The following is a 27663-nucleotide window of genomic DNA, read 5'->3' on the forward strand; positions in this document are numbered from 1 at the left end:
ATTGCACAAACACACACACACAACCTTTTTCTGAACTTTTTGACAGGTTCCACCTTTGCCCTGTACAGGACAATGTTGGAGAGATTATCTGGGGAAGGTGGGGGTTTAGGGTACACCCTGTGTAGAAATCCAGGGAAAGTGTGGAGAGAGAGAGAGCGGGCAGGCAGTCAGTCATTTGCAGACGGTGCCTGAGCTCCCATCGATGCCCAGGACTGTTCTAGGCAGCATTTCAGTAAGCCGAGTTCATTTTTAATTAATGTAAACAAAAGCACAATCAGTGTTGAAACGCCTCTTTCTATCAGGATCTTGAGATATTCTTCGGATAATCTGAAATTCGAATAATTGATATTTGGATAATTGAGGTTCTTCTGTATATCCTTCCTTGAATAATAGGATCAAAAATACACAGAGCACACTGTGGTCTCACCAATATGTTGTAGAGCTATAACAAGCCTTCCATACTTTTATGTTCCATCCCTCTTGCAATAGTAGCTATCTTTCCATTTGTCTTTGTAATTTATATATCTGTGTTATATGCTGAGCAAGCTGTGATTGATAACATTTATGGAATAGATAATTGCAAGAGTCCCTGGGAGACAACATCTACAAGGTACAAGTCAGAGGAATGTGATGGAATGTTCGCCATCCAGCTGCTTGGATGAGTATAGCTTCAACAACACTCAAAAGGCTTGATACCATCCAGGACAAAACAAATTACTTTTCATCGTCACCACATCCACTCCCCCCTCCACTGATACGTAGTAGTTGCAATGTGTACCATCCATCAGATACATTGCAGAAATTCACCAAGATTCCTTAGATAACACCTTCTAAAGTCACAACCACTTCCATCTAAAAGGGTAATGGCAGATATATATGGGAACACCACCAGCTACAAGTTCACTTCTAAACCACTCACCATCCTGACTTGGAAAAATATGACCATGCCTTAAATACTGCTTGGTCAAAATTCTTGAATTCCTTTTCTATTGGCATTGTTGTCTAATTACAGATAATGAACTGCAGCAGTTCAAAAAGGCAGCTCACCACTACCTTCCCAAGTATAACTAGAGATGGGTAATAAATGCTGGATCAACCAGTGATGCCAACATTCCACAAATGAATAACAAAAAAGATCACCACTCATTCTTTGAAACTTTAATGAATAAAGATCTTACTTTCTCAGACAGTCTCACTAAGTTAATCTCTCCAACTCAGGAATCAGCATCATGAATTTCTTTTGAAGTATTGTTAATGCCAATATATCTTTTCTGCTGGGTTTGCATGAAAAAAGTCACCTTTTCAGTGAAGCGGGTTAAGTGCAAGGATGAGAGGGAAATGGCAGCACTCATGACCTAGATAGATACCTCCATTGTCTGAGCTAGAGAGCACTTTAACCTCTGGAATCAGATCTTTGCACATCTTACAATGCCTTACACTAGTTTTCCGTTGTTTGCCTACATTAAGACTATAAAACCAAGTGTTTTAGGCTTAACCTCCAGTTCTAGGTGACTTAGAACAGTCCTGAATGCCAGTGACCTTAACTACCATAACTTCTAACAGCTATTAGTGCACTTGGTGTAATGGAGCTCTCAATAAATTTTGATCCCAAATCTAAGTTTACATGCATGAGTACTGATGTGAAAGTCAGTGGAAGGTGTGGTGGAATGAAGTGACACTGCAGTGTCTGAGATCGCTTCTTCGTTTCAGGTGAAAATGTGAACTGATGATAGTTGCTCCTTGGTAGGCATTTCCAAACATGAGTCTCCAGAATTGGCTAATTCAGACTGATGTATGCACAGTGGATCAAAGTAAAACACTGTCCCTAGTGCTCACCAATGCTCCTTATGTATGCTTGTGAAACTAGTTACCTTCCAGTGACAGCTCCGATATCTCTGTCCTTCATGCTGTCCAATCAGTTTGAGTAGCCTAATGGACATCCATCAGCTAGAAGTGGGACTGTGATATAAATTAAAGTCGAAAACTTGAATGGATGAATTGATGTCCAAGTTGTATCAGTGCACTGACTCAAACTTTACGGCACATGCCATATGCTCCAAACCTCTATCCCTTGCGTTTAAAATGCCCCATAGGATTCTAAAGCTAACAACTACTTTTGCAAGGCTATTAAGGATTGATAAGAAAATTGCAACCTTACTAGGATTGCCTTCGTCTGGAGAACATTTTAAAAAGAGTAATTCGGTTTGATTAAAATTTAAATTGCCTACAATAGAGCCCGTATTTGGAGCTAGGATATGGTGGTTTTAGTCACAAGTGTGGAATTGTGACTGTAGGTAATAGTAACTATAGGTAATTAGTTACACACATATGAATCTGATCATTTACAATCCTTTCCAGGCATTATGCAGATGACTGACCTCTGAAAAATAGAGTATGGTGATGGAAAAGCACAACAGATCAGGCAGCATCCTGGTTGAGGGCTTATGCCCAACGAAACGTCGATTCTCCTGTTCCTCAGATGCTGTCTGACCTGCTGTGCTTTTCCAGCATCACACTCTTGACTCTAATCTCCAGCATATGCAGACATCGTTTTCTCCTCTGGAAGAATACTGTTGCAGAAAGCGTGATGAAGAAGCCTACACTGGATAAAAGATTTTTAATGTAAAGCTAGCAGATCTGTGGTGTTGCACAGAGTAAATCTGAATTTTAAAAAATTCAAATGGTATTATTATGAACATTGATATATTCGCTTCAGCATAGTCAGGGCTCTAGAACACTGGATGGTGGCCACAGTGGGTGATAGCACTGGGAATAGAAGTCAGATTCTGGTACTTTTTGAAGATTCTGGAGGGTAATAGAGAAATTCTAGGAGTATTAGCAACAGCTAATTATCTGGGAATTCTAGGGACATCTTCCTGGAATTTGTTGAGAGTTGAGGTGTATTTGAGAGCAATGAGAATGGTTATACTTCAGTTTTAACAGGTCATTAGTGAAACTTTATTTGGAGTAGTGTACAGTACTGGTAATATGAATATTGAAATGTTGCAATGCAACCACCAAGCTCAAGGTCTCCTTCTCAATTGTGGAATATTTCTGTTGGTGATTTTTCAATTTTCTGGAAGAATGCCCAAAAGGTCTTTCTATCATCTTGTCTTTTAGCGAGAGCATAGCACCGACACCCACAGCACATGCAACTTAAATAGCTTTGCATAATTAGGTGTGGCTAACAGCTAGGGTAGCACAGCTTTCAAGCTGTCAAATGCTTTCTAATAGTCCACCGTCCACTGAAGTTTCTGAACTCCTTCAATAAGTCAGTCAGTGGAGCAACTGCACTGCTAAAATACAGTACAACTTTTCGATTAAAAAACATTCAATCCCAGGAATTATAGCACTGCTCTCTTTGCCGATAATATGGGAAACTCCCCAATAACCTTTGTTTTCACATCCATGGGACCATCGTCCATGTCCAGTAACATGACCCAGGAACATGACATGGACTTTTGTGAATTCACTGTTCTCCAGGTTGATCACCAAGCCCACTTCCTGAAGTCGATCGAACAATTGATAGATGCTCTAAATGTTTCTTCCATGTGTGACTCAAAATCACCAGGTTGTCAATGTACATCCCACTATTGAGTAATCCCAAAATGACTGTATTGATTAATCTTTGAAATGTGGCTGGTCCATTTATCATATCAAATGGAATGACTTTAAACTAGTACATTCGGTGTCACGAGAGGATCTGAGCTTGGTTTTTCACTTTGTTTTGTAATTAGAAATATGTTCTTGGTTTACTTTCTTTCTCCACCAAAGTATCTTTTGAGCATAATAATATGATACACTCTGTGGGATTTCCTTCTGTCTGGTATTATTAAATAGCTCACCTCACTCAATTTCCTTTCAATTTGATAAGGTCCACTAAACTCTGCTGTAAGATTCACCCACTGCTGGAAGTAACATTAATGCTTTGTCACCACTAGCAAAATTGCAAGTTTTTGATTTCTTGTCCGCTTTCTGTTTCATCATATATTGTGCTACTTTTAAATGCTGTCTAGCCAGTTCACCTGCTGTATTTAATCTTTCCATGAAAATTGACATATAGTCCCATATATAGGCTTTGAACTTTGATTCACCAAGGTCTCTTGAATTAATTCCAGTGGTCCTCTGACCTAAAATAATTCAAATTGACTGAACTTATTAGATTCATTTGGTGCATCTCAAACTGTAAGAAGCATAAATGGAATTTCTTTGTCCGTGTCCTCCGGATAGTCTTGTCTATAAGCCCTCAGCATGGTCTTTAAAGTTTGATGCCACCATACTAATGCTCCCTGCAATTCTGGATGGTACGTAGTGGATTTGAATTGTTTTATTCCTAAATTATCCGTAACTTCCTTGAATAATTTTGATGTAAATTTGACCCTTGATCTGATTGTATCTCTGCAGATAATCTGTACCTAGTGAAAAATTTGAGTAACTCTTCTACAATCCTTTTCACCATGATACTGCGTAATGGAATGGCCTTTGGAAATCTAGTGATACATCCATTATGTCAACAATACTGATTTCAACTCTTTTTAGGTAGGGGTCCTACAAAATCAGTTGAGACTCTTGTAAAAGGTTCCTCAAATGTGGGAATGGATATTCACGGTGCTGGTTTTATCACTGCCTGAGGTTTTCCAATCACCTGACATACATGTCATAATTAGCAAAATTCAACAACATCCCTTTGCAGTCCAGGCCAATAAAAATGTTTTGTATTTTGGCTTGAGTTTTCCTTAATCCTAAATGGCCTTCTACTAGGAAATCATGTGCTACTCGCAAAACTTCCTTTCTATAACCCACTCATAATACAACTTGATGAACTCCTGTCCATTTCTCATCTGCCTGAATATGTGATGTCTCCATTTCCTTGTCAAGACTTTTTTTTAAGATAGTTATGTTCTTTGATACACTCAGATTTTTCTGTGTATGCTTTTTGATACAACTGCTTTAGCTTTTCATCTTGTAAATCTGTTAATTTCTCTGAACTGAAAATATGCATTTTGTCCTCCATTTGTTCTTGTTTTTTCTCAACCATTTGATCAAACATAGTCTTTGAGAAATGAACTTTAATTTACTTATCTTTATTCTCTGATTGCTGATCCTGCTTCAACCTTTGGCTTTGAGACGTTATTACCACAGAGTCGGGAAAAAGAAATCTCAGGATGTACTTCCTGTAACATCTCAATTCCCTGATTTTACACTGGCTTTTCAACTGCAGTAGGCATCACTCCAACCTGTGATCCTGCTATATCATTACCAAGGATAATTTGTATTCCTGGAACTGAGAATTTCTCAATTACTCCTCCCACCTCTTCACTACTTTTCACCGGACTCTCCAACATTTCATGGAACACTACTCTTCTCACTATGAATTCCATATATTACTACCTGTTCTGGCAGTAATCCTTTGGAGTTACATATTTCCTCATCTCTCACCATCAAACATTGACTTGCTCCCATATCTCTCAAAATTTTATTTTCTTTTTCTACTCCTCCTGGCATATATCCATAAACATTATCTTTGCAAGTAAATTCATTAAAGAGATCTGGCACTTTCTTCTCAACCAACCCCTGACCAGGTTGTACATTCTGGTGCAGTTTTTTTAGCTTCCACTGTGCTTTTTTCTTACAATTTAACAAAGCCAATTGGCTTATCCTGTTTTCCCACATCTGTCTTCGAAACCATCAACACTGCCGACTTGATGTGGCCTACTTTATTGCAGTGAAAACACCTGAGCTTTTTTTGTTTATCTTCTCTACCCCCTCATGGGCTTCCTTTTTACCCTGTGATGAACTACCTTTACTATCTTCAATGAAATCTCCCTTTTCCCTTACCACCTGAGAATTTCTTTCTTTACCCAAATTTCTATTGCTCACAAATTGAAATTGACGTGGGAAGCCAAACTTTGATTTATGAACCAACTCAATCATCTGCCTTTTCTGCTGCTAATCTTGCAGTTTTAACTCTCTGCTCTTCCACTGAGTTCTCACTACTTTAGAAGTGAATTTTTAAACTCCTCCAAAATAATTGTCACTGTAAGAGCATCACCTATTGATCAATTTCAGTGCTCTTATCCACCCATCTCAATTACTTTGTTTGATTCTTTCAAATGCAATGTCCCTCCTGAAATTCCTGAAGCGATGTCTGTAGGCTTCTTGTACTAGCTCATGTACACTTAAGATGGCTTTCTTCACCTCATTATAGTCCCCAGATTCCTCCTCTGGTAGTGATGCAGAAACCTTACTAGCTCTACCAATCAACTTTGTTTGGACCAACAATACCTACATGGTCACCAGCCATTTAATTTGTTTAACCAGTTTGTGAAGAATGACCAGAATATGATAACATTTTTCATTAAGATGGAGAGCGATGTAGTTGATTCTGAGAATACAGTCTCAAAGAAAGCTACGATGATATGAAGTGTGTGCTAGCAATGATAAATTGGGAATGTTGCTTAAAGAGATGATTGTAGATAGACAATGGCAAATATTTAAATAATACATGGTGGAAATGCAACAATTGCTCATTCCTGAGTGGCACATCAATGAAATGGGAAAGGAGACTCGCCAAGGCTTATAAGGGAAATTAAGTATAGTATTAGATCTAAGAAAGAGACAATTGGCCAACAAATGCAATAGGCATGAGGATTGAGAATAGTTTAGATTTTAGCCAAGGAGTGCAAGGGCATTGATTAAGAGGGGGAAGCAGAGTACGATGGTAAGCTAGGAGGGAATATACTAACTGATTGTAAATGCTTCTGTAGGTATAAATTGTTCTGTTATAATGCCCGTTTCATCAATGCAAATTTGCTATAATGTGATCGACGAATCGGGGACGTTGTTTCTACAACGCAAACTTTTAAAATCTGTGTTGGCTGTAACGCAATCACATTACCAATAATTTAAGCGCCGTTTCTAACGTACAATTTTTCTATAATGTAGGATTGCACAAGAATGCAATCATCACGTTACAGAAGAACTGACTGTATGTGAAGGGAAAAGATTAGTGAATGCTAAGGTCCCTTAAAATTAGGAGTCGAGGATGTTAAAATGGGAATAAAATGATTATTAACTACATATTTTGATTCTGTCTTCACAAATGAAGAATAAATAACACCTCAGAAATGTTTGGGAACACAGGAACTAGTGAAAGGGAGGAACTGAAGGAAATTAGAATTAGTAGGAAAATGGTGTTCAGGAAATTTTTGGAATGAAAGGCAGTGAAATCTCTGGGGCTCAATAACCTTCATTTCAGAGTATTTAAAAAAGTGGCTGCAAAAATTATAGATCCATTGCTGATCATTTTTTAAGATTCTTACAAACTCTGGCACAGTTACTATAGACTGGAGCATGTCTAAGGAAACCTTAGAAGGCGAAGAAAGAATAGGGAATCATAGTACAAATCACCTGATTTCACTAAAAGGGAAGATGCTTGAGTCCATCAGAGAAGATTTTGTAGTGGAGCACCTGGGACAATGGTGGCAGATTTAGACAGTCACCGTGGATTTGTGAAAGAGAAATCATGCTTAACAAATCAAGAATGTAACTAGTAGAGTTAAACACAGGGAGTTAGTGGATATGGTTTCCTTGGATTTTTAGAAAGCTTTCGATAAGGTCCCACTGTTAGGTTCTTTTCCTGAGGTTTCACACATGAAATGCAATTCGCACACACCAACTTCTGCAAACAGTTAAAATTTAATCAAGCTTGAAAAGTTAGGTCATCCCTCTGATACTTTTTGCAGGTATGTGAAGTTGAGTCAGAAGAGAGACTCTGAACAAAGAAAACACATCGCCTTTATACAGGTTGGTTGGCAATGCTTACAGATGTTCTGACTACTCTCCCACAGTCACATGCCACTCAAGACAACCCATACTCACATGTTACCCCGGATACAGTGGTAGGGTGAGATCATCCTCCGAGATAATGCAAATGTAAATGCCCTAATCCTGGGGAATCGTTATGCAGACAATTTTCTGACTTGCTGATTCCCCAAGACAATGCAGGTGCAACTTACCTCGCAACAGGGGATGGCTAGAAAGCATTTCTGAATGGAAGAGATTGAATGATAGTTTAATTTGATAATAGCGGGAGTATAGTAGCAAATGACTGCCGAAATGAGGTGTGTGAATTGCAAGGAATGGTCATCCACATTCCTACATGCGACCTGTGAGACAGAATGTCACACCACCCATTTCCAGAATGTTCAACCTTGCAGTCTAACTCTTTAATATTACATTAATGTCCAGAGAGGTATTCCCATTTAATCTTTCACCACATAAAAGATGAACATTTTAAAATTAAAGCAAATGGGATTTGAGATCGTGTCCTAACATGGATCGAGAACTGGTTGACTAAGTGGGTTGTTTTCCAAGTAGCAGCTAGTGGCAAGTGTGGTACTGCAGGGATCAGCATTTGAGTCCCAATTTATTCACAGTATAGATTATTGGTTTCAATAAGGGAACTAAATGGAATATCTTGAATATCTCTTCCAGGTGACACAAAGCTGGTTGGGAGGGTGAACTGTGAGGAGAATTCAGAGATGCTTCAGTGTGATTTGGACAAATAGGCAAATATATGGCAGATGAAATATAATGTGTGGTTATAGAACGAATGCATCAAAAGTTTACCAGACTGATTCCTGGGATGGCAGCTCTGCTGTTTAAAGAGAGACTGGATTGGTTAGGACTGAATTCACAGAGTTCAGAAGAATGACAGGGAATCTCCTATCACGTATTAAAATTCAAGCGGACTAAACAGGGCAAATGCAGGAAGGATGATCTTGAGTAAAGAATGCAAAGCCAGGATCCAAAACTCCAAAGGGATGGACGTTTAGGACTGAGAGCTAAAGGGATCAAAGAGTATCGGGAGAAAGTGGACAAAAGAACAGACTTGAATGATCAGCTGTGATGAAGCAGGAATGATGAAGCAGACTTGAATCACTGGCCTATTTTCTCTCTTCTATTTTCTATGTGTTTCACAATTATTAATTAATTGATTTTAAATTTATCTTGTTTCTATGCCCTTGGCTAGGCAGTTGAATTAGTTCAGTAGCATTACCACAATAGCATCGTTCACTCAGTTGATTGCTCGTTTTTGCCAGTTAGCCGTAGTAAATTAAGATTTATTGGCTAATGGACATAGACAATATATTTGTGTTTTATGTTATTATTGAAAGTGCTAAGCAGTGGGATAACACCCTCTTCCACCTGGGAGAAGATACAAAAGTTTGAATACAAATACGAATAGATTAAAGAACAGCTTCCCTACTGTTCTTAATCTTTTGAATGGCCTGTCAAATGTTAATTCTAATCTTTCTCTCTGCACCTTCTCTGTGGTGTAACAATGCTCTGCACTCTGATCTGCTACCCTGATGCACTTTGTATAGTAGAGTCTGGCTGTATAGCATGCAAACCAACACGTTTCACCGTCTCTTAGTACGTGTGACATTAATAAATCAATCAACAGAATTGGCATGTATTCTCCTTCTGAGCTGCATTAAGGGAACTGCTGCATGAAGGCTCTTTTCATAAATTATTGTAGTTGAAATAATTCAGAATAGTTTTGTCAGTCTTTGTTCTCTTTTATCCATTCAAGAGTCTCAATGGCATATCACAAATTTGCAATCTGGTATATTTGCAGCCTATATTTAAGTCTCAAGCTTGTTTGTATTTGTTATTGGATGCCTTTAATGCTTGTAAGTTCTTTTACACCTTTCTTGAAACTAAGTGAAACCTTATTTCAATATATTTTATGTTCTTCAAGAGAATGGCAGGAGTGCCATCTGGTGGGAAATGTTAAGATTCACTAAAGCTTCACAGCTTAGAAACTGTAACTAATTTCACTGAATCTCTGACTGCTACACAGGAAGGAGTCCATTCAGCCTATTGTTCCTATGTTGATTCTCTAAAAGAGCAACTTATCCAGTGACTCTCCTTGGAACACTGCAGATTTTTCAATTTTGCATAATAATAATTCAATTCTATTTTGATTGCATCAATTGAACTTAGCTCCACCGTACTCTCAAGGAGTGCATTCCAGATCCTAACCAATTGCTATGTGAGAAAACTTTGCATCATGTCTCTGGTGTTTCTTTGTTCTTGATCTTTCTATCAATGAAATAGTTTCTTCATATCCAATCTGTCCACATCCCTCATGATTTTGAATACTTCTATCAGTCACCTTTCACCATTTTCTTCTCCAGTGAAATCAGAAACTGCCTGTGTAATTGAAGTTTCTAACACCTGGAAACTTCTCATTAATCTTTTCTGCACCCTTTCTAATGCATTCAAATTATTCTTAAAGTGAGGCACCAGAACGGGATGTAATCCTCCAGATGAGGCTGAATCAGTGTTTTACACAAGGTTAATGAAATAACTCCACAGAGGCTGATATCCTGACACCAAGTCACTCCTTATTTATGTATGCAGAGTATTTGACACTGGTCCAACTTCCACAGAGACAGCTCTGAGTGAACAGAACCTCTGACACTCCTGTTTATATCTGTCAGTCAATGCTCCCTGTTTGGACCAGGTTAACAGTCCTAATCTATGAGATCCGCCTGGCTGACCTCATTACATCCCTCCCTCTCTAATTCCAGGGACTTGGGCCTGTTCTTTTTCTTGTAGCCTCTTCTGGGGCACTTTCACACCAGGTCTGGTTCCTCTGACTCAACCTCGGATACGGGTGGCATGTAGCAGACTGTAGTCCACCTCTTGTGCCCGGAACATCTCAAAAGAAATTAATCCTGTTCAGGCAATAAAGGTGTTAAGGCTGCGACGTTTGCTATGTCCATTTAAGATTCTGAGATTTCTTCAGTGCCAGATGGAGGGGGGAGAACTCGTGCATTTAACAACCTTTCTGACTGTTCTGAAGGGCCATGAATGTTTTGCTCCCACCTTGGTTGTGAGTTTGCAGCCTTCATGTGGGAGAAAGTGAGGGTTGGAGATCAGAGCTGAAAATGTGTTGCTGGAAAAACGCAGCAGGTCAGGCAGCATCCAAGGAGCAGGAGACGAAGAAGGGCTCATGCCTGAAATGTCGATTCTTCTGCTCCTTGGATGCTGCCTGACCTGCTGCGCTTTTCCAGTAACACATTTTCAGCTGCAGCGTTCATGTGTCCCACGCTCATTTTAAGGATCATCACACCTCCTAGAACGTTGTATGTCACAGGACCTGACCTCGTGTGGACCATGTCTGTTAGCCATACAGGGCCATTTCTCTGGTTTTTGGCACCAAACTTCATCCCCTGAAGTCAACTTCTTCTGTCTCACTTAGAGGAGTCTTGTGTCTGGCATTGGTGTTCCTGATGCCATTTTACCCTTGCCCTCCCCCAGGTCCAAGAAGATCAGATATAACTTGATGCAGAGTATTATCCCCATTGGCAACTCTGCTGGAGCGTTCCCCCAATTGCATGAGGATGGTCTGATAATCAAATAGGAACCAGGCAATTTGGTATTAAGTGAAGCTGTAAGCTATTTCTTTAAGTCTGCATTCAAAGTTTGGACTGCTCTTTCGGTCAGACCATTGGACAATGTTTGGTATGGAGCTGTCCTTATCTGCCAAATGCCATTTGATTTTACGAAGTATGTGAATTCCTTTCTAGTAAATGATGGACAGTTGTCTTTGACCAACACTTCTGGGAGTCCGTGTATTGTAAAAGATGCTTGCAGTTTTTCTATTATTGTCCCTGTTTTTGACAAATAACTTTTGTTTATGTCCAAACACTTTGATAGGGTGTCCACAATGACTGAGAAAATTGAGTCCATGAAAGGGCCAGCACAAATGCTGTATAACCAAAATCCAGCTTTTACCCAGTCATCCCCATGAATGTTGGGGAGCTGCTGTCATCAAGTTGTCACTCGGGACATTGCCCCACCAACGCTGCTATGTCTGCAGCCAATCCTGGCTACCAAACATGACTTCTCACCAACATATTCATTTTGGATAACCCTGGTGGAGTTCAACCAGTATCTAGGCGAAAGTGAGGACTGCAGATGCTGGAGATTAGAGTCAAGATTAAAGTGGTGCTAGAAATGCACAGCAGGTCAGGCAGCATCCGAGAAGCAGGAAAATCGACGTTTCAGGCGGGAGTCCAGATGCTGCCAGACCTGCTGTGCGTTTCCAGCACCACTCTAATCTTGACTTCAACCAGTATCTGTTGATGACCTTTAATATGGACAGTCACTCTTGCTCCCCAATATAAAATGCTGTCCTCTACGATGATCTGGTGTTAGACCACCAATGTGATTAGTTTTTCTGACTTGATTGACTGTTATTCAGGATAAAAACTTTTCATACCAGAAAATATTGTTGTTTTTTTCTACTTATTGTATCACAATTTTAACAACTGGCAGAGAAATTAAATATTCTAAATCTACTCCTATACAATTTAAAAATATTCCCTTAAAACTCCAAATACACAGACACAGTCATTCATGATTACTATAGATGGTTTGACACAGATATTGTGTTGAAAAGAAACTGTAGATAGCGAACAAATTTCTGAAGACCAGATGTCCACATCACAGAGGGGTTAAATTATCAGTCACAGCTCCTTTGATTTTTAGCAATTATGACACATTCATGTCTGTGAAGTAATGGCTATTCTTCACTTCAGTAGTTGGTCGAGTGAACCTACCTCTTACCCTGTTAGAGTTCTTTCTTTTAAGTTTTCTTGTTTTTTTCTGTCTTTTCATCCACAGAAGGAGGTGAGCCATGTGTTTTCAGTTTGCACACTTTGGATGTCTGTAACTGCCTTGCTCTTACAGATTTGTAACAAACTGCAACTCAACCAATCCGAGGGCTGTCATCAGGTTTCCTTTACTCAAAGATTCTTGATGCCACTTTGTCTCAAAGTACCCTGCTCACTGCTTTACAAAGCAACATTGTCTTGCACAGTTTAAAAATGTGCACCACTTCATTTTTCTCAAGTTCAGAAAAGGTGGTTCCTTCCAAGGTGTATCAACATGTTGTGATCTTAGACTTGTCACAATCCATGGAATCGGTCAAACGTGAGAGATGTAACAAAAACTATAGTAGAACTTCGAAAATCACTTGCAGAACTGGATATGAAAGTAGCAAACCCGCTTTCTGCTGAATTATTCAAGTTCAAACTTCAGCTTTCTGCTATGGAGAGTAAAATGAATGTGCAAGTGAAAAAGGCTGAACAGAAGTTCAGGATAAACTGAAAACAGCAAATGCTGGAGATCACAACGGGTCAGACAGCATCCATGGAGAGAGAGAAAGCTAATGTTTCAAGTCTAGATGACTCTTCGTGAAGATTCTCGATGAAGAGTCTTCTGGACTCGAAATGTTAGCATGCTGTCTTTTTCCATGGATGCTATCTGACCCGCTATGATCTCCAGTATTTTCTTTCCAGTACAGACCCCAGCATCTGCAGTAATTTTGTTCTTAAGTTCAGGATAAATCCTGGCTTGAAAAATACCATTTCTGAGTTGATGAAGTCTTTATGGGATATGTTTACTTTGTTCATTTAAGATGAATGAAGAGCTGAAAAAGAAAGAAGGAAAGTAAATCTGAATTACAAGCTCATTATCATAGAAAATATTGCTAGTTTACAAGGAGATATGGTGCAACTTCTATGTATATCAAATCCACTTCAGCAATAACAGCTGCAGAAACATTGACTTGAACTCAAAGCAATGCTGGAGAAAATGACAGATGTATAAAATAGGCAGAGATGTTTGTTGTGCACAAGAAGGAACTGTAAGTCACTGATGAGACTATCTTTTCAGAAATGAATGCCAGTAGTGATGTTCTAGTGAAAGAATTCAAATAGGACATAGAGGAAACCAGTCAACCAACGACTGAAGTGGAAGAGGTCCAAGCTTCAAAGGAAATGAACAAAAAGAATTGGGAGGCTGAACAATTATTCCAGCAAGTTGTAAAGGAGTAAAATACTGGACAAATAGAAAGCTAAAACTGTGATGGAATTAGAAAAACTGGAGCTTTCATAACGATCTTGAAGTTCTTAAAGAATAAATCAGTAAATGAGAGAATCAATCGCTATACTGAAACCAAACATAGCTCTTGTGCATCAGGAAAAGCATATTGTAGAACAGCAAATACAGTCAGGTGAAAGAAAAACTTGACAACATAAACAGGAATTATAGACAATATCACTGATGACTGTCTGGAGATGATGTCGATTTCCAATTTCACCAATATGGAATCTGGATATATCCCCAAATTGCCTATACTTTAAAACGCAGCTTTAATGAGTTTCTGCAGTGCATCTTGTATATGGTACACACTGCTGCCACTCTGCATTGATGATGGAAGGAATAAAATTTAAGATTGTGGATGTCGTAACAATTTGCCTCTGTTGTTGAATTTCTACGAGTGATGTTGGAGCTGCGTCCATTCCGGCAAGTGGAGAGTACTCCGTCACACTCCTGACTTTTGCCTTGTAGATGATGGATAGGCTTTGGGGAGTTGGGAGTTGAATTAAATGCTGCAGGGTTTCCAGCCTCTGACCTGTACTGAAAACCATAACCTTAAAATAGCTGGTTAAGATTTTTTGTTCACAATATGGGTATTGCTGGCTAGCCCAATGTGTGTTACAGAATTTGAATTGCAATTGAGAAGGTTGTACGAGTGTGGTACTGACCCACACTGCTGTTGGAGAGGAGTTCCAGCACTTTAATCCAGTGTTAGCGAAGAAGTGTTGCAATGTGTTCTCTAAATGGTGCATATACTGGCATTGTGCTTCAAGATGGAGGCTGTGTACGTTTGGGCTCCTTTTAAGGTTCCATTTTCACAGAATTGTTATGGAGACCATTTAGGCTAATTGTGTCTATACCATTTCTTTTCCCTAGTGCCAATCTCCTGCCTTTTCCCCATATCTTTGTAAAGATCTATAACCCCTCAAGAGGGGTCTGTTGGTTTGAGATCGGTCAAAAGAATCAACGAATACAGTCTGTTCAAAAAGTTTATTGAATTAAGGTACCTTTACGCAATTCTATCCAGCAGTACAGAGGTTAAAGCTTCTGTGTTCCGTGGTGAAGTTGCGCAATTGCATTTTAAAATTACACATTATTCATATGTTTTTGAAGAAATAGTACAGCCTTAATTATAAGAAAGACCAATCACGTACATTCAGGTGACATGATTTACAGCAAGTTAATTCAATGATAATTCCTGGGAAAGAGTTCTTAATTACATAAATCATCATGCCATAGTTGGAGTTCAAGGTTAGTTCGAATGGTCAATTAATATGTCAGTATTCATTTTATGAAAACTCTTTTGACCTCTTAGAATTTCAGCTTAATTCTGTAAATCAGTAGTACAGGTTCACAGAGTTCTCAGCCATTTTTATAGTCTTTTAAATTGAAAAACTATTTTGTGGTTTAAAAAAATCTACGTATACTTGTTGACTAAATTCAAATTTTAGATCCTCACTTGCATCCATTTTGACACAAATCGTCATCGATTTTTGGGAAGATTTATAGCTCAGGTTGATAAGTACGTAAGTTAGCTCGCTGAGCTGGAAGATTTGTTTTCAGATGTTTTGTCACTGTGACTAGGTAACATCATCAGAGTCTCCGGTGAAGCGCTGGTGCTATGTCCTGCCTGTTCATTTATAGGTCTTGGTTTCTTAAGGTGGGTGATGTCATTTCTGGTTCTTGTTTTCAAGGGAAGGTAGATGGGATCTAAGTCGATGTGTTTATTAATGGGGTTCTAGTTATTGGTGAACTCCATCAATAAACACATCGACTTAGATCCCATCTGTCTTCCCTTGAAAACAGATACCGGAAGTGACATCACCTACCTGAAGAAACCAAGACCTACAAATAGACAGGCGGGACATTCCAGCAGACTCTCACTGATGATGTTACCTAGTCACGGTGATGAAATTTCTGAAAACAAACCTTCCAGCTCAGTGAGCTAACTTGCATACAAATAGTCATCCAATACCCTCTTGAATATCTCAATTAAACCTGCCTTTATCATGTTTCCAGGCAGTGCACCATATACCCAAACTACTCGCTGTGGGAATACGTTTTTTCTCTCACCAACTTTTCTTCTTTTGCATATCAGATTTTAAGTCTCTGCCTTCGTGTTATCTTTTTCTTTTATGAGTGTAAAAAGCTTCTCCCTTTCTATTTTAATCATTCTGCTCACGATTTTGAAACCACTGTCAAATCTCCTAACAGCTGCTTTATCTCGAGGAGAACAGTTCCACCTTCTTTAATCTATCTTCTTAACTGAAGTTTTTCATTCCTGGAACCACTCTCTTGTAAATTATTTCTATGTTCTCTCCAATGCAGTCACATTTTTCCTATAATGTGGCACCCACAACTGTGCACAGCATTCCAGCTTGGGTCTAATCAGTGCCATGTACAAGTTCATCATCACCTCCCTGCTGTTGTACTTTATACTGCTGTCAATAAAGTTGAGAACTTTGTATGCTTTATTAACTGCTCCATCTGTCTTGCCTATTTCACTGATTTTTGAACATATACCCTCAGGTTCCTTGGCTCCTGCACCCACTTTAGAATTTTTAAAAAATCATCTTTCAATGTTCTGACCAAAGTGCATTGCCTGTCACTTCTCTGCACTGACTCTCATGTATCATATAGGTAAAAACAATGACTGCAGATGCTGGAAACCAGATTCTGAATTAGTAGTGCTGGAAGAGCACAGCAGTTCAGGCAGCATCCAAAGTGCAGCGAAATTGACGTTTTGGGCAAAAGCCCTTCATCAGGAATGAAGGGCTTTTGCCCGAAATGTCGATTTCGCTGCACTTTGGATGCTGCCTGAACTGCTGTGCTCTTCCAGCACCACTAATCCAGAATCTCATGTATCATATATCCATCCACTCCATCAACATCTCTGTCCTTTTCGAGTTCCATACTACCCTCCTTTATAGTTTACAATTCTTCCAAATTTAGTGTCATCTGCAAACCACACAAAAATCCAGATCATTAATTTATATCCATAAAAGAAAGAAATTGACTCCTAGGGAACTCCATGACAAATTGACCATTACTCTGTTTCCTATCACTCAGCCGATTTTATATCCGGCTTGCTACCATCCCTTTTATACAATGGTCATAATCTTCCTCACAAATCTGCTAAGTGGCACCGTGTCAAATCCCTTTTGAAATTTCATGCACATCACATCAACATTATCTTATTGATCCTCTCTGTTACCTGTTGGAAAAAATACAGCAAGCTAGGTCAAATGTTATTTTCTGTTCAGCGATCCATACCGACTGCTCCTAATCAACCCACCCTTTTCTATGTGACAGCTAATTCTATTCTAAATAATTATTTATACAAGTTTCCCAATTATTGAAGTTAAACTTCTTTGACTATTTTCATAATTGAAATTTCTCATCCTAGAACTGTAGATGTAAATCTCTTCTGCACTTTGTCTAATGTATTTATATCCTACCCATGATGTGATGGCCAAACCTCTATTCCAATTGATGTTTAACAAAAGTCTTATACAAGTTTAACATCACCTCTTTGCACTTGTACTCTGTGTCCTATTAAATAAAGCCCAATATACTGTACATTATTTAACTTTTTTTTTCATAAATAATGCCACTTGAATGTTTCGTGCGCATATACACCAAAGTTCCTCTGTTTTTGTGCTCTCTTTAGAATTGTAAGCTTATTTTATTTTACCTGTGCATCACCTCACAACTTCTCTTCACTGAACGTCATCTAACACTTATCTGTCCGCTCCACCAACTTTCTATGTCCTTTTGAAGTTCTGCACAGTTCTGCTTAATTTACAATACTTTAAAGTTTGTATCATTCTCAAAGTTTGAAATTGTCTTTTGTGTACTAAGATCTTAATGATTAATTTATATTAGGAAAAGTAGGGGTCCCAATACTGACTAAATAAAAGCTGCAGATGCTGGAAATCAGAAACAAACCAAATATTGCTGGAAATGCTCAGCAGGTCTGGCAGCATCTGTGGAGAGAAATCAGAGTTAATGTTTTGGATCCAGTGACTCTTGCTCAGAATTGATAGTAACTAGAAAAAGGTTGTTTTTTATGCAGAGAATAGGGTGGGACGAGAAGGGAAGGAGTAAATAAAGGTGGAGATAGAACGCAAAGAGAGTCAAGAACAGTTGCACAAAGGAGTGGATAATTATCAGCCTAGGAGAATGGAAAGCTACTAATGAGGACTATTAGTGGCTAAAAATGGGTTGTGAGTAATAGTAGACCATGTGATAAGAAGGTGGGGGGGAAGGTGTGTTGTGGGGATTGGGGTAAGGACATGGGAGAGTTCAAGCCCTAACACTATTGAACTGTATATTAAGTCCAGAAGGCTGTAGAGTTCCCAAGTGGATAATTATGTGCTGTTCTTCTAGCTTGCGCTGAGCTGGACTGGAGCACTGTAGCAAGCCTGAGACAAAGATGTTGGCCATGGAACACGGTGGTGTGTTGAAGTGGCAGAGTCTTTTTTGAACGTAGAAAGGTGTGAAGTGGTCATTGGTTGCACTTTGTTTCCCCAATTCAGTCTTCACTCCAACCGACTCCTGCTGTTACCTTGACTATACATTCTCATACCCTGCTTCCTCTAAAGAGTCTATCCCATTCTCCCGGTTCCTTCAATTCCGTTGCATCTGTTCTGATGATGCCAATTTTGACCAGGGAGCTTCCGACATGTCTACCTTTTTCCTCAACATAGGATTCCCCAGCATCATAGTGGACAGGGCCCTCAGCTGGGTCCAATTCATCTCCCGCAATTCAGCCCTCAACCCCTTCTCTTCCCACCCACAACAGTGATATTGTCCCCCTTGTCCTCATCTACCATCCCACCAGCATCGACAATTAGACGATCCTTACCCGCCATTTCAGCCACCTCCAAGGGACCAGACATATTCCTCTCTCCTCTTCCTGTCTGTCAGTTTTCCTTCACTCCCAAAAGCCCCCATAGCCCTACGACTACAAAAAGGCACAATACCTGCCAATCTGCTTCCTCTTCCTTCAGTGTCCAAGGGCCCAAGTACACCTTTCAAGTGAAGCAGCATTTTACCGACACTTCATTCAATCTAGTCTATTGCATTTGCTGCTAACAACGTGGCCTTTTTTTCCCCCTTTTTTATTCACAGGGTCAATTATTTAGGAATGTGGTGCTTATTATTTGAGTTATAATGAGATGCTTAAAGTTCTGTCAGCACTGCATTATTTATGATCAACTCAGGCTTAATTAGTAGTCATGGTTCTAGAGCATGATCAATTTTTAATAAATATTTATTTTTTCCTCTGACTTTCTTAAGATGTGATACAATTTTCAAATATTTAGCAGCGATTCTTCGGTATTGTCTTCTTGTATATGCATCAAGTTGGATATTACTATGAGCAAAGTAAGGTCTTTATGGAATGGTTTTGGTATAGTGGTAATGTCACTGGAGTAGTAATCCAGAAATCCAGTTGAATGTTCTGTAGGCATGGGTTTGAATTCCTTCTTGGCAGATGATGACAGTGGAGTTCAATCAAAATTTGATATTAAAAGAATAATGGCGACAGTGTAATCATTATTGATTGTTGTGAGAACCCATCTAGTTGACTAATGTGGGAAATACACCACCCCTTCCTCGTCTGGCTGATATGTGACTCCTGATCTATAGCAGTTTGGTTGACTGTTAATTACCCTCTGGTTAATTAGGGATGGGCAATAAATCCTGAGCAGCCAGCAACGCCCACATCCCAAGAATGCAAAAAACTACGTCCAGAACTGTGAAAGTGTGTTTAATTGGAATGGAGGTGTGAGGCCAGAGATGAAGTGTCGTGGAAGGAAGAGTTGGAGAGAATATCCTATTTTCTCAGTCCACTGTTCCTTCTATTTGATTTAGTATTGATTCTTGGAAGTGCCTGTGACACCACACGATTGCTGTGAAACCAATAAAGGAGACAGATAAGATTCTTAACTATCGGGGTAGGCAATAGCCTACTGGTATTAAAGCAGAGACCCGGGCAATGTTCTGGTGACCCGGGTTTGAAATGGCAGATGGTGAGATTTGAATTCAAATAAAAATCTGGAATTAAGTGTCTGAAGATGACACTGTGGATTGTTGGAAAAACCCGATTGCTTCACTAATTTCCTTTAGGCAAGGAAATGGCCACCCTTACCTAGGCAAGGAAATGGCCACCCTTACCTAGTCTGCCCTACATGTGACTCCAGACCCACAACTTCCCTCTGGACAAATAGGGATGGGTAAAAAAATGCTAGTCTTCCGAGTGTTGCCCACATCCCATTAATGAATATTAAAACGAAAGTTCGATCTTTATGAAATAAACCCAAACATATTTGTAGAATTTACTTAATTTGATATCACATCTGCAGATGAAATCAGATCATTATTATTGCAGCTTGATTGGCAACCCTATTCCACTAGAATAGAGGGTTTAGAGCAACTAATACCCCATACAAATCCACAGAATCTTGAACTTTGGAACTGAGAAATACAGATGTGGTTTTGTAGGATCTGAATCCTTTCCTCACCCCAAATGTGGCTGGTGTTTTACTTGTATTCAGTCTTGCTGACTTGCACAGTGCAAATACTGTTTATTGGGCTTTCAGTCTCCACTGTCTGTTGGAAACTATTACTGCACTGGTTTATATTGGGCCCTCTTGGCTCCTCGGATGTTGCTGAGCTTTCACTAGTTTTTCAACCACTCTAGACATTTGTGAACCCAAATCCACAGAACCTGGTTTGTGGTAACACTCCCTGCTCCAATATAGAGTCATTTTTCTTTCCTTTTCTTATTTCACCATGATCCCAGAATGAGGAGAAAGTGAGGACTGCAGATGCTGGAGATCAGAGTCAAAAAGTGTGTTGTTGGAAAAGCACAGGTGATCAGGCAGTATCTGAGGAGCAGGAGAGTCAATCTATCGAGCATAAGCTCTTGACGGTGCAAGCTGGAATAGAACGCTGTCCTCTTGCCTCTAAATACCATCACCACCACAAAAGCTCTTGTTTTGAGCAAAAGCTCTTCATCGTTGACTCCTGCTCCTCTGATACTGTTAGGGTCTTTTTCTGAGGTTTCACACACAAGATGCAATTTGCACACGTCAACTTCTGCAAACAGTTAAAGTTTATTAAAATGTACAAGCTAGGTGACCCCTTTGACCCTCTTCGCTGGAATGTGAAGTCGAGTCAAAGTGAGTCTCTGAACAAAGAAACCACATCCCCTTTATACAGGTCAGTTGGTAATGCTCACAGATACTCTGGCCACGCCCTCACAGTCACATGTCACTCAAGACAACCGTAGCCACTCCCTCACAGTCGCATGTTACCCCAGGTACAATGGTAGGGTGAGATCATCCTCAGAGATAATGCAAATATAAATGCCCTAATTCTGGGGAATTGTTATACATACTATTCCCTAACTCAGTGATTCCCCAAGACAATGTAGGTGTGATATACCTAGCTTCGGGGAATGGCTTATGAAAGCATTTCTGAAAGTTTAATTTGATAATAATAGGGGGAGTAGTAGCAAATGACTGTCTAAATGGAGTGGGTGTCATCACATTCTTGCATCAATGTCATTCTTACTCACTTCCAGAATGTTCAGTCAGTGCAGTTTAACTCTTTAATGTCCAGAGAGATATTCCAATTTAATCTTTTAACATTATAATACTGCCTAACCAGCTGTGCTTTTCCAGCATCACACCTTTTGACAGTGATTCCACAGCTGCTCTTCAATGATCCATATACTATTGAGTGACCAATTGAATATTTTTTAACAGAACTGCTCCTTCTGCTGTGAAGCATTGTAAGTAACTACTGTTTCAGAATAATCAAAATTATCAGATGCTGAGAATTGTCTTCCTTGAATGTTAATTTTTTCCTAGTCATGCTGGTTTCTGCAACATTTTGCTGAAGTCCCTTTTTGTCACAGAATAGCAAAGCATGCAAGTAAAGGACATTTGCATGTTCTCAAGTCTCTGTAATTTATAGATTTTGCTTTACTCTGGTTACTAGGTTTTTCTGTTTTACCTTTTATGTCCAATTAGTTCTGAATTGTGTACTATATTTTGGGCTCACAGGGCATTTGTATGAGGCTATCCAAACTAATATCACTCAGCCAAATTAAGGCTGGCAGAAAGTAATGTTAACACTCATCAGTTTAAAAATCAAATCAGGTTTCAGGTGAGAGGAGGTTTTTCTTGGCAGTGGTTTTAGGAGTGGCATTGGTATTGGCAAGTTGTTTTTGTGGTGATGGTAGTTTTAATAGTGGAGGTGGCTTTTATATGTTCTTTGGTGATAATGGTAGGTTTTGTGGTGGTGTTGGTATTTTTGAGGAAAGAGGACAGTGTTCTATTCCAGCTTCCACCATGATCTCTGTAGAGATATCCATTCTTGTCATACTACAACACATTTGCTTTTCATTCACTTAAGGAGAATAACATTGTGTATTTGACAATGCTACTGTGATTTTGGTCTGAAACTTGTGGAAAGTTTGCTTCATATCTAAAAAGTTCAATAATTTCTAATTACATTTTTATTCCCTCCAGACCGATCTTTAACAAAATCCATTATTGAAAAGATATTGCTGAATGGAATTGGAGTCACTTCTGAGGTAACTACTTTTACCCAACATAAAGATAACTCAGTAATGTTGTGTAGCGGGAAGAATTATTTTGGATTCTTTTATAATCCATTGTTGGAAGAATTTGGACAAATTCGATCTTCAATCTGGGTAGGTCTTTAACAAGACAGTTCTTATTCAAGCTTGTACCAATGTAGCATGGAAGAATTCTCAGAGTCATGCTCCGAGACATTGCCATTTACAACTCAAAACAGTATATTTATACATTTTTGCATCGCAATGGTTACATGCAACATTGATATAAAATAAACCTATTTATTACAAAAACAGGATGCAATTTATTTTCTGGTGAATTTCAAGAGGACTTCTTGGAGGGTCCAGCGTTAAAAACAACAAATTTGTTGTATAAACTAGGTAATAGACACAAAATGTTGGGTAGTTGGAGGTTGGGTGGGAATGAAATGTTTTTGGTTATAAACTGCTTCCTGGCTTAACCCACCTGTCTGTGATAATATCAAAGACCTTGCATCTAAGCATGGTTGTCTACTATGATTATTCTTAGGCAATTAATTTGACACAAATTAGTAATGCATTGTAGTCCTGTTAATATCTTTCTGTCATTTCACGCACCTTGAAATTAATTGATACAATAGTGTCATTTGCTTCCCCGTCTCCATTCCCAAACCTTTAGAAGTCTTACATGGTTCTTTTTCCAATGTCTCACCTCTTGCTATTTCCATGTAATCTTAATCTAGGGGCAAATAAATCATTGTTCTCAAACATTTTTGGTTAAGGGCAGTGTTCCCTTTTTTCCCTTCTGTGTGGATCCCTGAGGTCCATATGCAGCAGCAACTACTGGAACCAGAAGTCAGTGCTGCAATCCATGTTGACAGAGCAATCGTGTGTAGCACATTGGAATGGCAGTTTAGAGGGAACTTTGGTTGAGGGCGACTTTTTCAAATCGATTAATCATGAATCATTCCTTTTCCTTACTCCCACATCTTGGACATGCTGCAATGTTGCACAGTACTCAATTTGAAAGTGCTGCATGCAGTGTGTTTTTACAGTGCTTTTCCAAAAATAAGTAATTGCTTAGTGCTGCAATTTGAGAATAATGTTACTGATGTAGAGAGTGATGAGACAGACAAGACAAATCTGAGATGAAAATTAAATGCAACTGCACTAATATTCTTGTGCAATTTTTAAAAAATGTGTTCTTAGAATTTGGCTGTTACTGACATTTATTTCCCAGACTTAAGTAATGTAACTTTTTATTCCCTTTTTTTTCCCTTTATTTCTGCATTTTTAAATCTAAGATATTGTGGTTCTGTTCGCCGAGCTGGAAGTTTTTGTTGCAAACGTTTCGTCCCCTGGCTAGGCGACATCATCAGTGCTCTGGAGCCTCCTGCGAAGCGCTTCTTTGATGTTTCTTCTGGTATTTATAGTGGTCTGTCCTTGCCGCTTCCGGGTGTCAGTTTCAGCTGTCCGCTGTAGTGGTTGGTATATTGGGTCCAGGTCGATGTGTTTGTTGATGGAGTTTGTGGATGAATGCCATGCCTCTAGGAACTCCCTGGCTGTTCTCTGTCTGGCTTGCCCTATGATAGTAGTGTTTTCCCAGTCGAATTCATGTTGCTTGTTGTCTGCGTGTGTGGCTACTAGGGATAGCTGGTCGTGTCGTTTCGTGGCTAGTTGATGTTCATGTATGCGGATTGTTAGCTGTCTTCCTGTTTGTCCTATATAGTGTTTTGTGCAGTCCTTGCATGGTATTTTGTAAACTACATTAGTTTTGCTCATGTTGGGTATCGGGTCCTTTGTTCTAGTGAGTTGTCTTAGCGTGGCTTTTGGTTTGTGTGCCGTTATGAGTCCTAAGGGTCGCAGTAGTCTGGCTGTCAGTTCTGAAATGTGTCAGGTACAGACCACCAGTCAATAATCCACAAGCCAGGGAAACAGCCAAGCAGAACGGATTCAGGATGATCCAGGTAATGATCACAGACGCTCACAACCGACTGCACAAATACAAACAAGAAATTGCGCGCCAAAAGTCGTTAATTTCAAAAACCACTCATCATGAATGGACCCGGACGATAGAACAGGCTGTCACTATAGGACAGAACAGGACAACACACCGCAAAAAAACGGCACTAAAAGAAAAAATGGCCAAACTAACACACAAAAAAGAGGACACTACAACACACACCTGGGTTAAAAACCTCTCCCACAGACAGCTCACAGACATGGAAAGAACTATACTGGCCAAGGGACTTAACTACAACCACAGGGATGCCAAGACAGTAGACTTCCTAGCAGCACTAGAATGCACACTCAGGAACAATGGACTGACAGAAGAGACACAACAAACAGTGAGACAAACGGTCGTACCTATGATGATAAGAAAAAGACAAACACATAACCTCAACACCAAGGAGAGGGAAGCACTGAAAGCACTAAGAAACGATAAGAACATAATCATACTACTAGCAGATAAAGGCAGAATGACGGTCATCCTAGACAAATCAGATTACATCAAGAAAGCACAACAACTACTCGCAGATACCAACACCTACCAAATGAAGGATTCTGACCCCACACCACAACTAACCAATAGAATAAATAACACACTAAGGAATCTACAAAAAAACGGACAGATAACCAAAGCTGACCTACAAAGAATGAAACCGGAAAGCAACAACACCCCCAGATTCTATGGACTACCCAAAGTACACAAACCAGACATCCCACTCAGACCCATAGTATCACTACCAGGGACACCAGCATACAAACTGGCCAAAGAACTACAACAGAAACTGAAACACCTGGTCAGCGGATCCAAACACTCCATACAATCAACACAGGAATTCTTGGACGTCATCAGGAATACACACATAGACAAAGAAGAAACCATGATCTCATTCGACGTGACGGCACTGTTCACTTCGATTGACAAAACCCTAGCCAGAGAAACAACAGCCAACCTACTGGACATACATAACAGAACACAGGAGGCGGAACCTATCAACAAAGACGGCATACTTAAACTACTGGACTTGTGCCTCACTACACACTTTACATTCAACAATCAATATACGAACAAATCAACGGAACACCCATGGGATCACCAATCTCGGGACTCATAGCAGAGGCAGTTATGCAATGGTTAGAACAAACAGCCCTACCACAAATTCAACCCAAACTCTGGGTCAGATATGTCGATGACACGTTCGTAATCATCAAAAACACAGAAATAGAAAAAACACACCGGATCATCAACGCCACACTCGCAGGAATCCGATTCACGAGAGAAGAAGAAAAGGATAGCCAACTCCCATTCCTAGACGTGATAATACAGAGAACACCGAACGGAGAATTCACCACAAGGGTACACAGGAAAACAACACACGCAGACCAAGTCGTAAACTATGAAAGTAACCACCCCAACACACACAAACGAAGCTGCATCAGGACACTATTCAAAAGAGCCACAACACACTGCAGTACACCAGAACTGCGAAAAGAGGAAGAGGAACACCTATACAAGGTATTCGCCAAAAACGGATACCCACGCAACTTTATCACCAGATGCCTAAGAGACAGACCACGGAACGAGGACATGCCACAACCAAAAGGACTAGCCACACTACCATACATCAGGAGTGTTTCAGAACTGACAGCCAGACTACTGCGACCCTTAGGACTCATAACGGCACACAAACCAACAGCCACGCTCAGACAACAACTCACTAGAACAAAGGACCCGATACCCAACATGAGCAAAACTAATGTAGTTTACAAAATACCATGCAAGGACTGCACAAAACACTATATAGGACAAACAGGAAGACAGCTAACAATCCGCATACATGAACATCAACTAGCCACGAAACGACACGACCAGCTATCCCTAGTAGCCACACACGCAGACAACAAGCAACATGAATTCGACTGGGAAAACACTACTATCATAGGGCAAGCCAGACAGAGAACAGCCAGGGAATTCCTAGAGGCATGGCATTCATCCACAAACTCCATCAACAAACACATTGACCTGGACCCAATATACCAACCACTACAGCGGACAGCTGAAACTGACACCCGGAAGCGGCAAGGACAGACCACTATAAATACCAGAAGAAACATCAAAGAAGCGCTTCGCAGGAGGCTCCAGAGCACTGATGATGTCGCCTAGCCGGGGACGAAACATTTGCAACAAAAACTTCCAGCTCGGCGAACAGAACCGCAACAAGGAGCACCCAAGCTACAAATCTTCGCACAAGCCTTAAATCTAAGATCTATACCTAGGTGCTTTGTACCTAAGATGGTGCTATATGGGGTGACATTGTAAAGTTTTCACTGTACTCCTGTGTGTGTGACAATGAAGGACATTCTATTCTATTCTATATACCTTCAATAAACAGCTTGCCTTCTTGAATCTTGAAATCCCACGAGATGTCTGCTGTTATGGAGGGAGTTTCATATTTTAATCTAGTAAAGCTGAAGGAACAACAATGTTCATTAAACATTGAAAGAACTCAGGTCTAGCAACATCTGTGGAAAGAAAGCAGAGTTTAATCTTTTGGTTCCAGTGATCCTCCTTGACCCCGCTGGATGAGTCAATATTAATTACAGGCCATTATTATTTGATTACAGAATACTCAACTGCACATAACATTCTGCAATGGTTTCAGGCCTGTGAAAACCCAGTGCAATTTCTTATTTAAAAGGAATTTACATTATCACAAAATAATGGGAGATATAGGCAAGTGAAGCTTGCAGCTTTTTTCTGAATTACAAACTATTAATCTAAATCAAAGATGCTGTCAAGACTAAAACCAGTGTTATATTGATGCTAATTTATTCCATGAGTCCAAATCGAACGCACCCTACTATCCAGATAAGAGTTCTTGCATTGCCCTTTCCCATCACAGTTAAATGCGAGACTTGCCACTGGAAACTGTGACTGCCGAAGTGCTCATCACGGAGGAAAGCTGAGGGTTTTGGTGTGAACATGGTGTTAGTTACTCATGCTGGACTAACTAATATTAATACAAAGCAGTCGACTTGCCATTTTGATTGTTCTTCTTTTTTCTGTGTTTGCTTTTGATCCCTCAGTTGCTCAGAGGATTATT

General features: G+C 39.7%; 1 protein-coding gene across 1 annotated transcript in view; it reads left to right on the plus strand.

Moving 5' to 3' along the window:
* Positions 1-27663, plus strand: part of cep78 (centrosomal protein 78) — an 85105-nt gene that overhangs the window by 18727 nt on the left and 38715 nt on the right. Inside the window, exon 8 of the mRNA XM_060845090.1 lies at positions 22506-22570. Coding sequence (XP_060701073.1) covers positions 22506-22570 — 65 coding nt within the window. The remainder of the gene's footprint in view (positions 1-22505; positions 22571-27663) is intronic.

Source organism: Hemiscyllium ocellatum, chromosome 2 (assembly GCF_020745735.1).
Source record: "Hemiscyllium ocellatum isolate sHemOce1 chromosome 2, sHemOce1.pat.X.cur, whole genome shotgun sequence".
Taxonomy (NCBI): Eukaryota; Metazoa; Chordata; class Chondrichthyes; order Orectolobiformes; family Hemiscylliidae; genus Hemiscyllium; species Hemiscyllium ocellatum.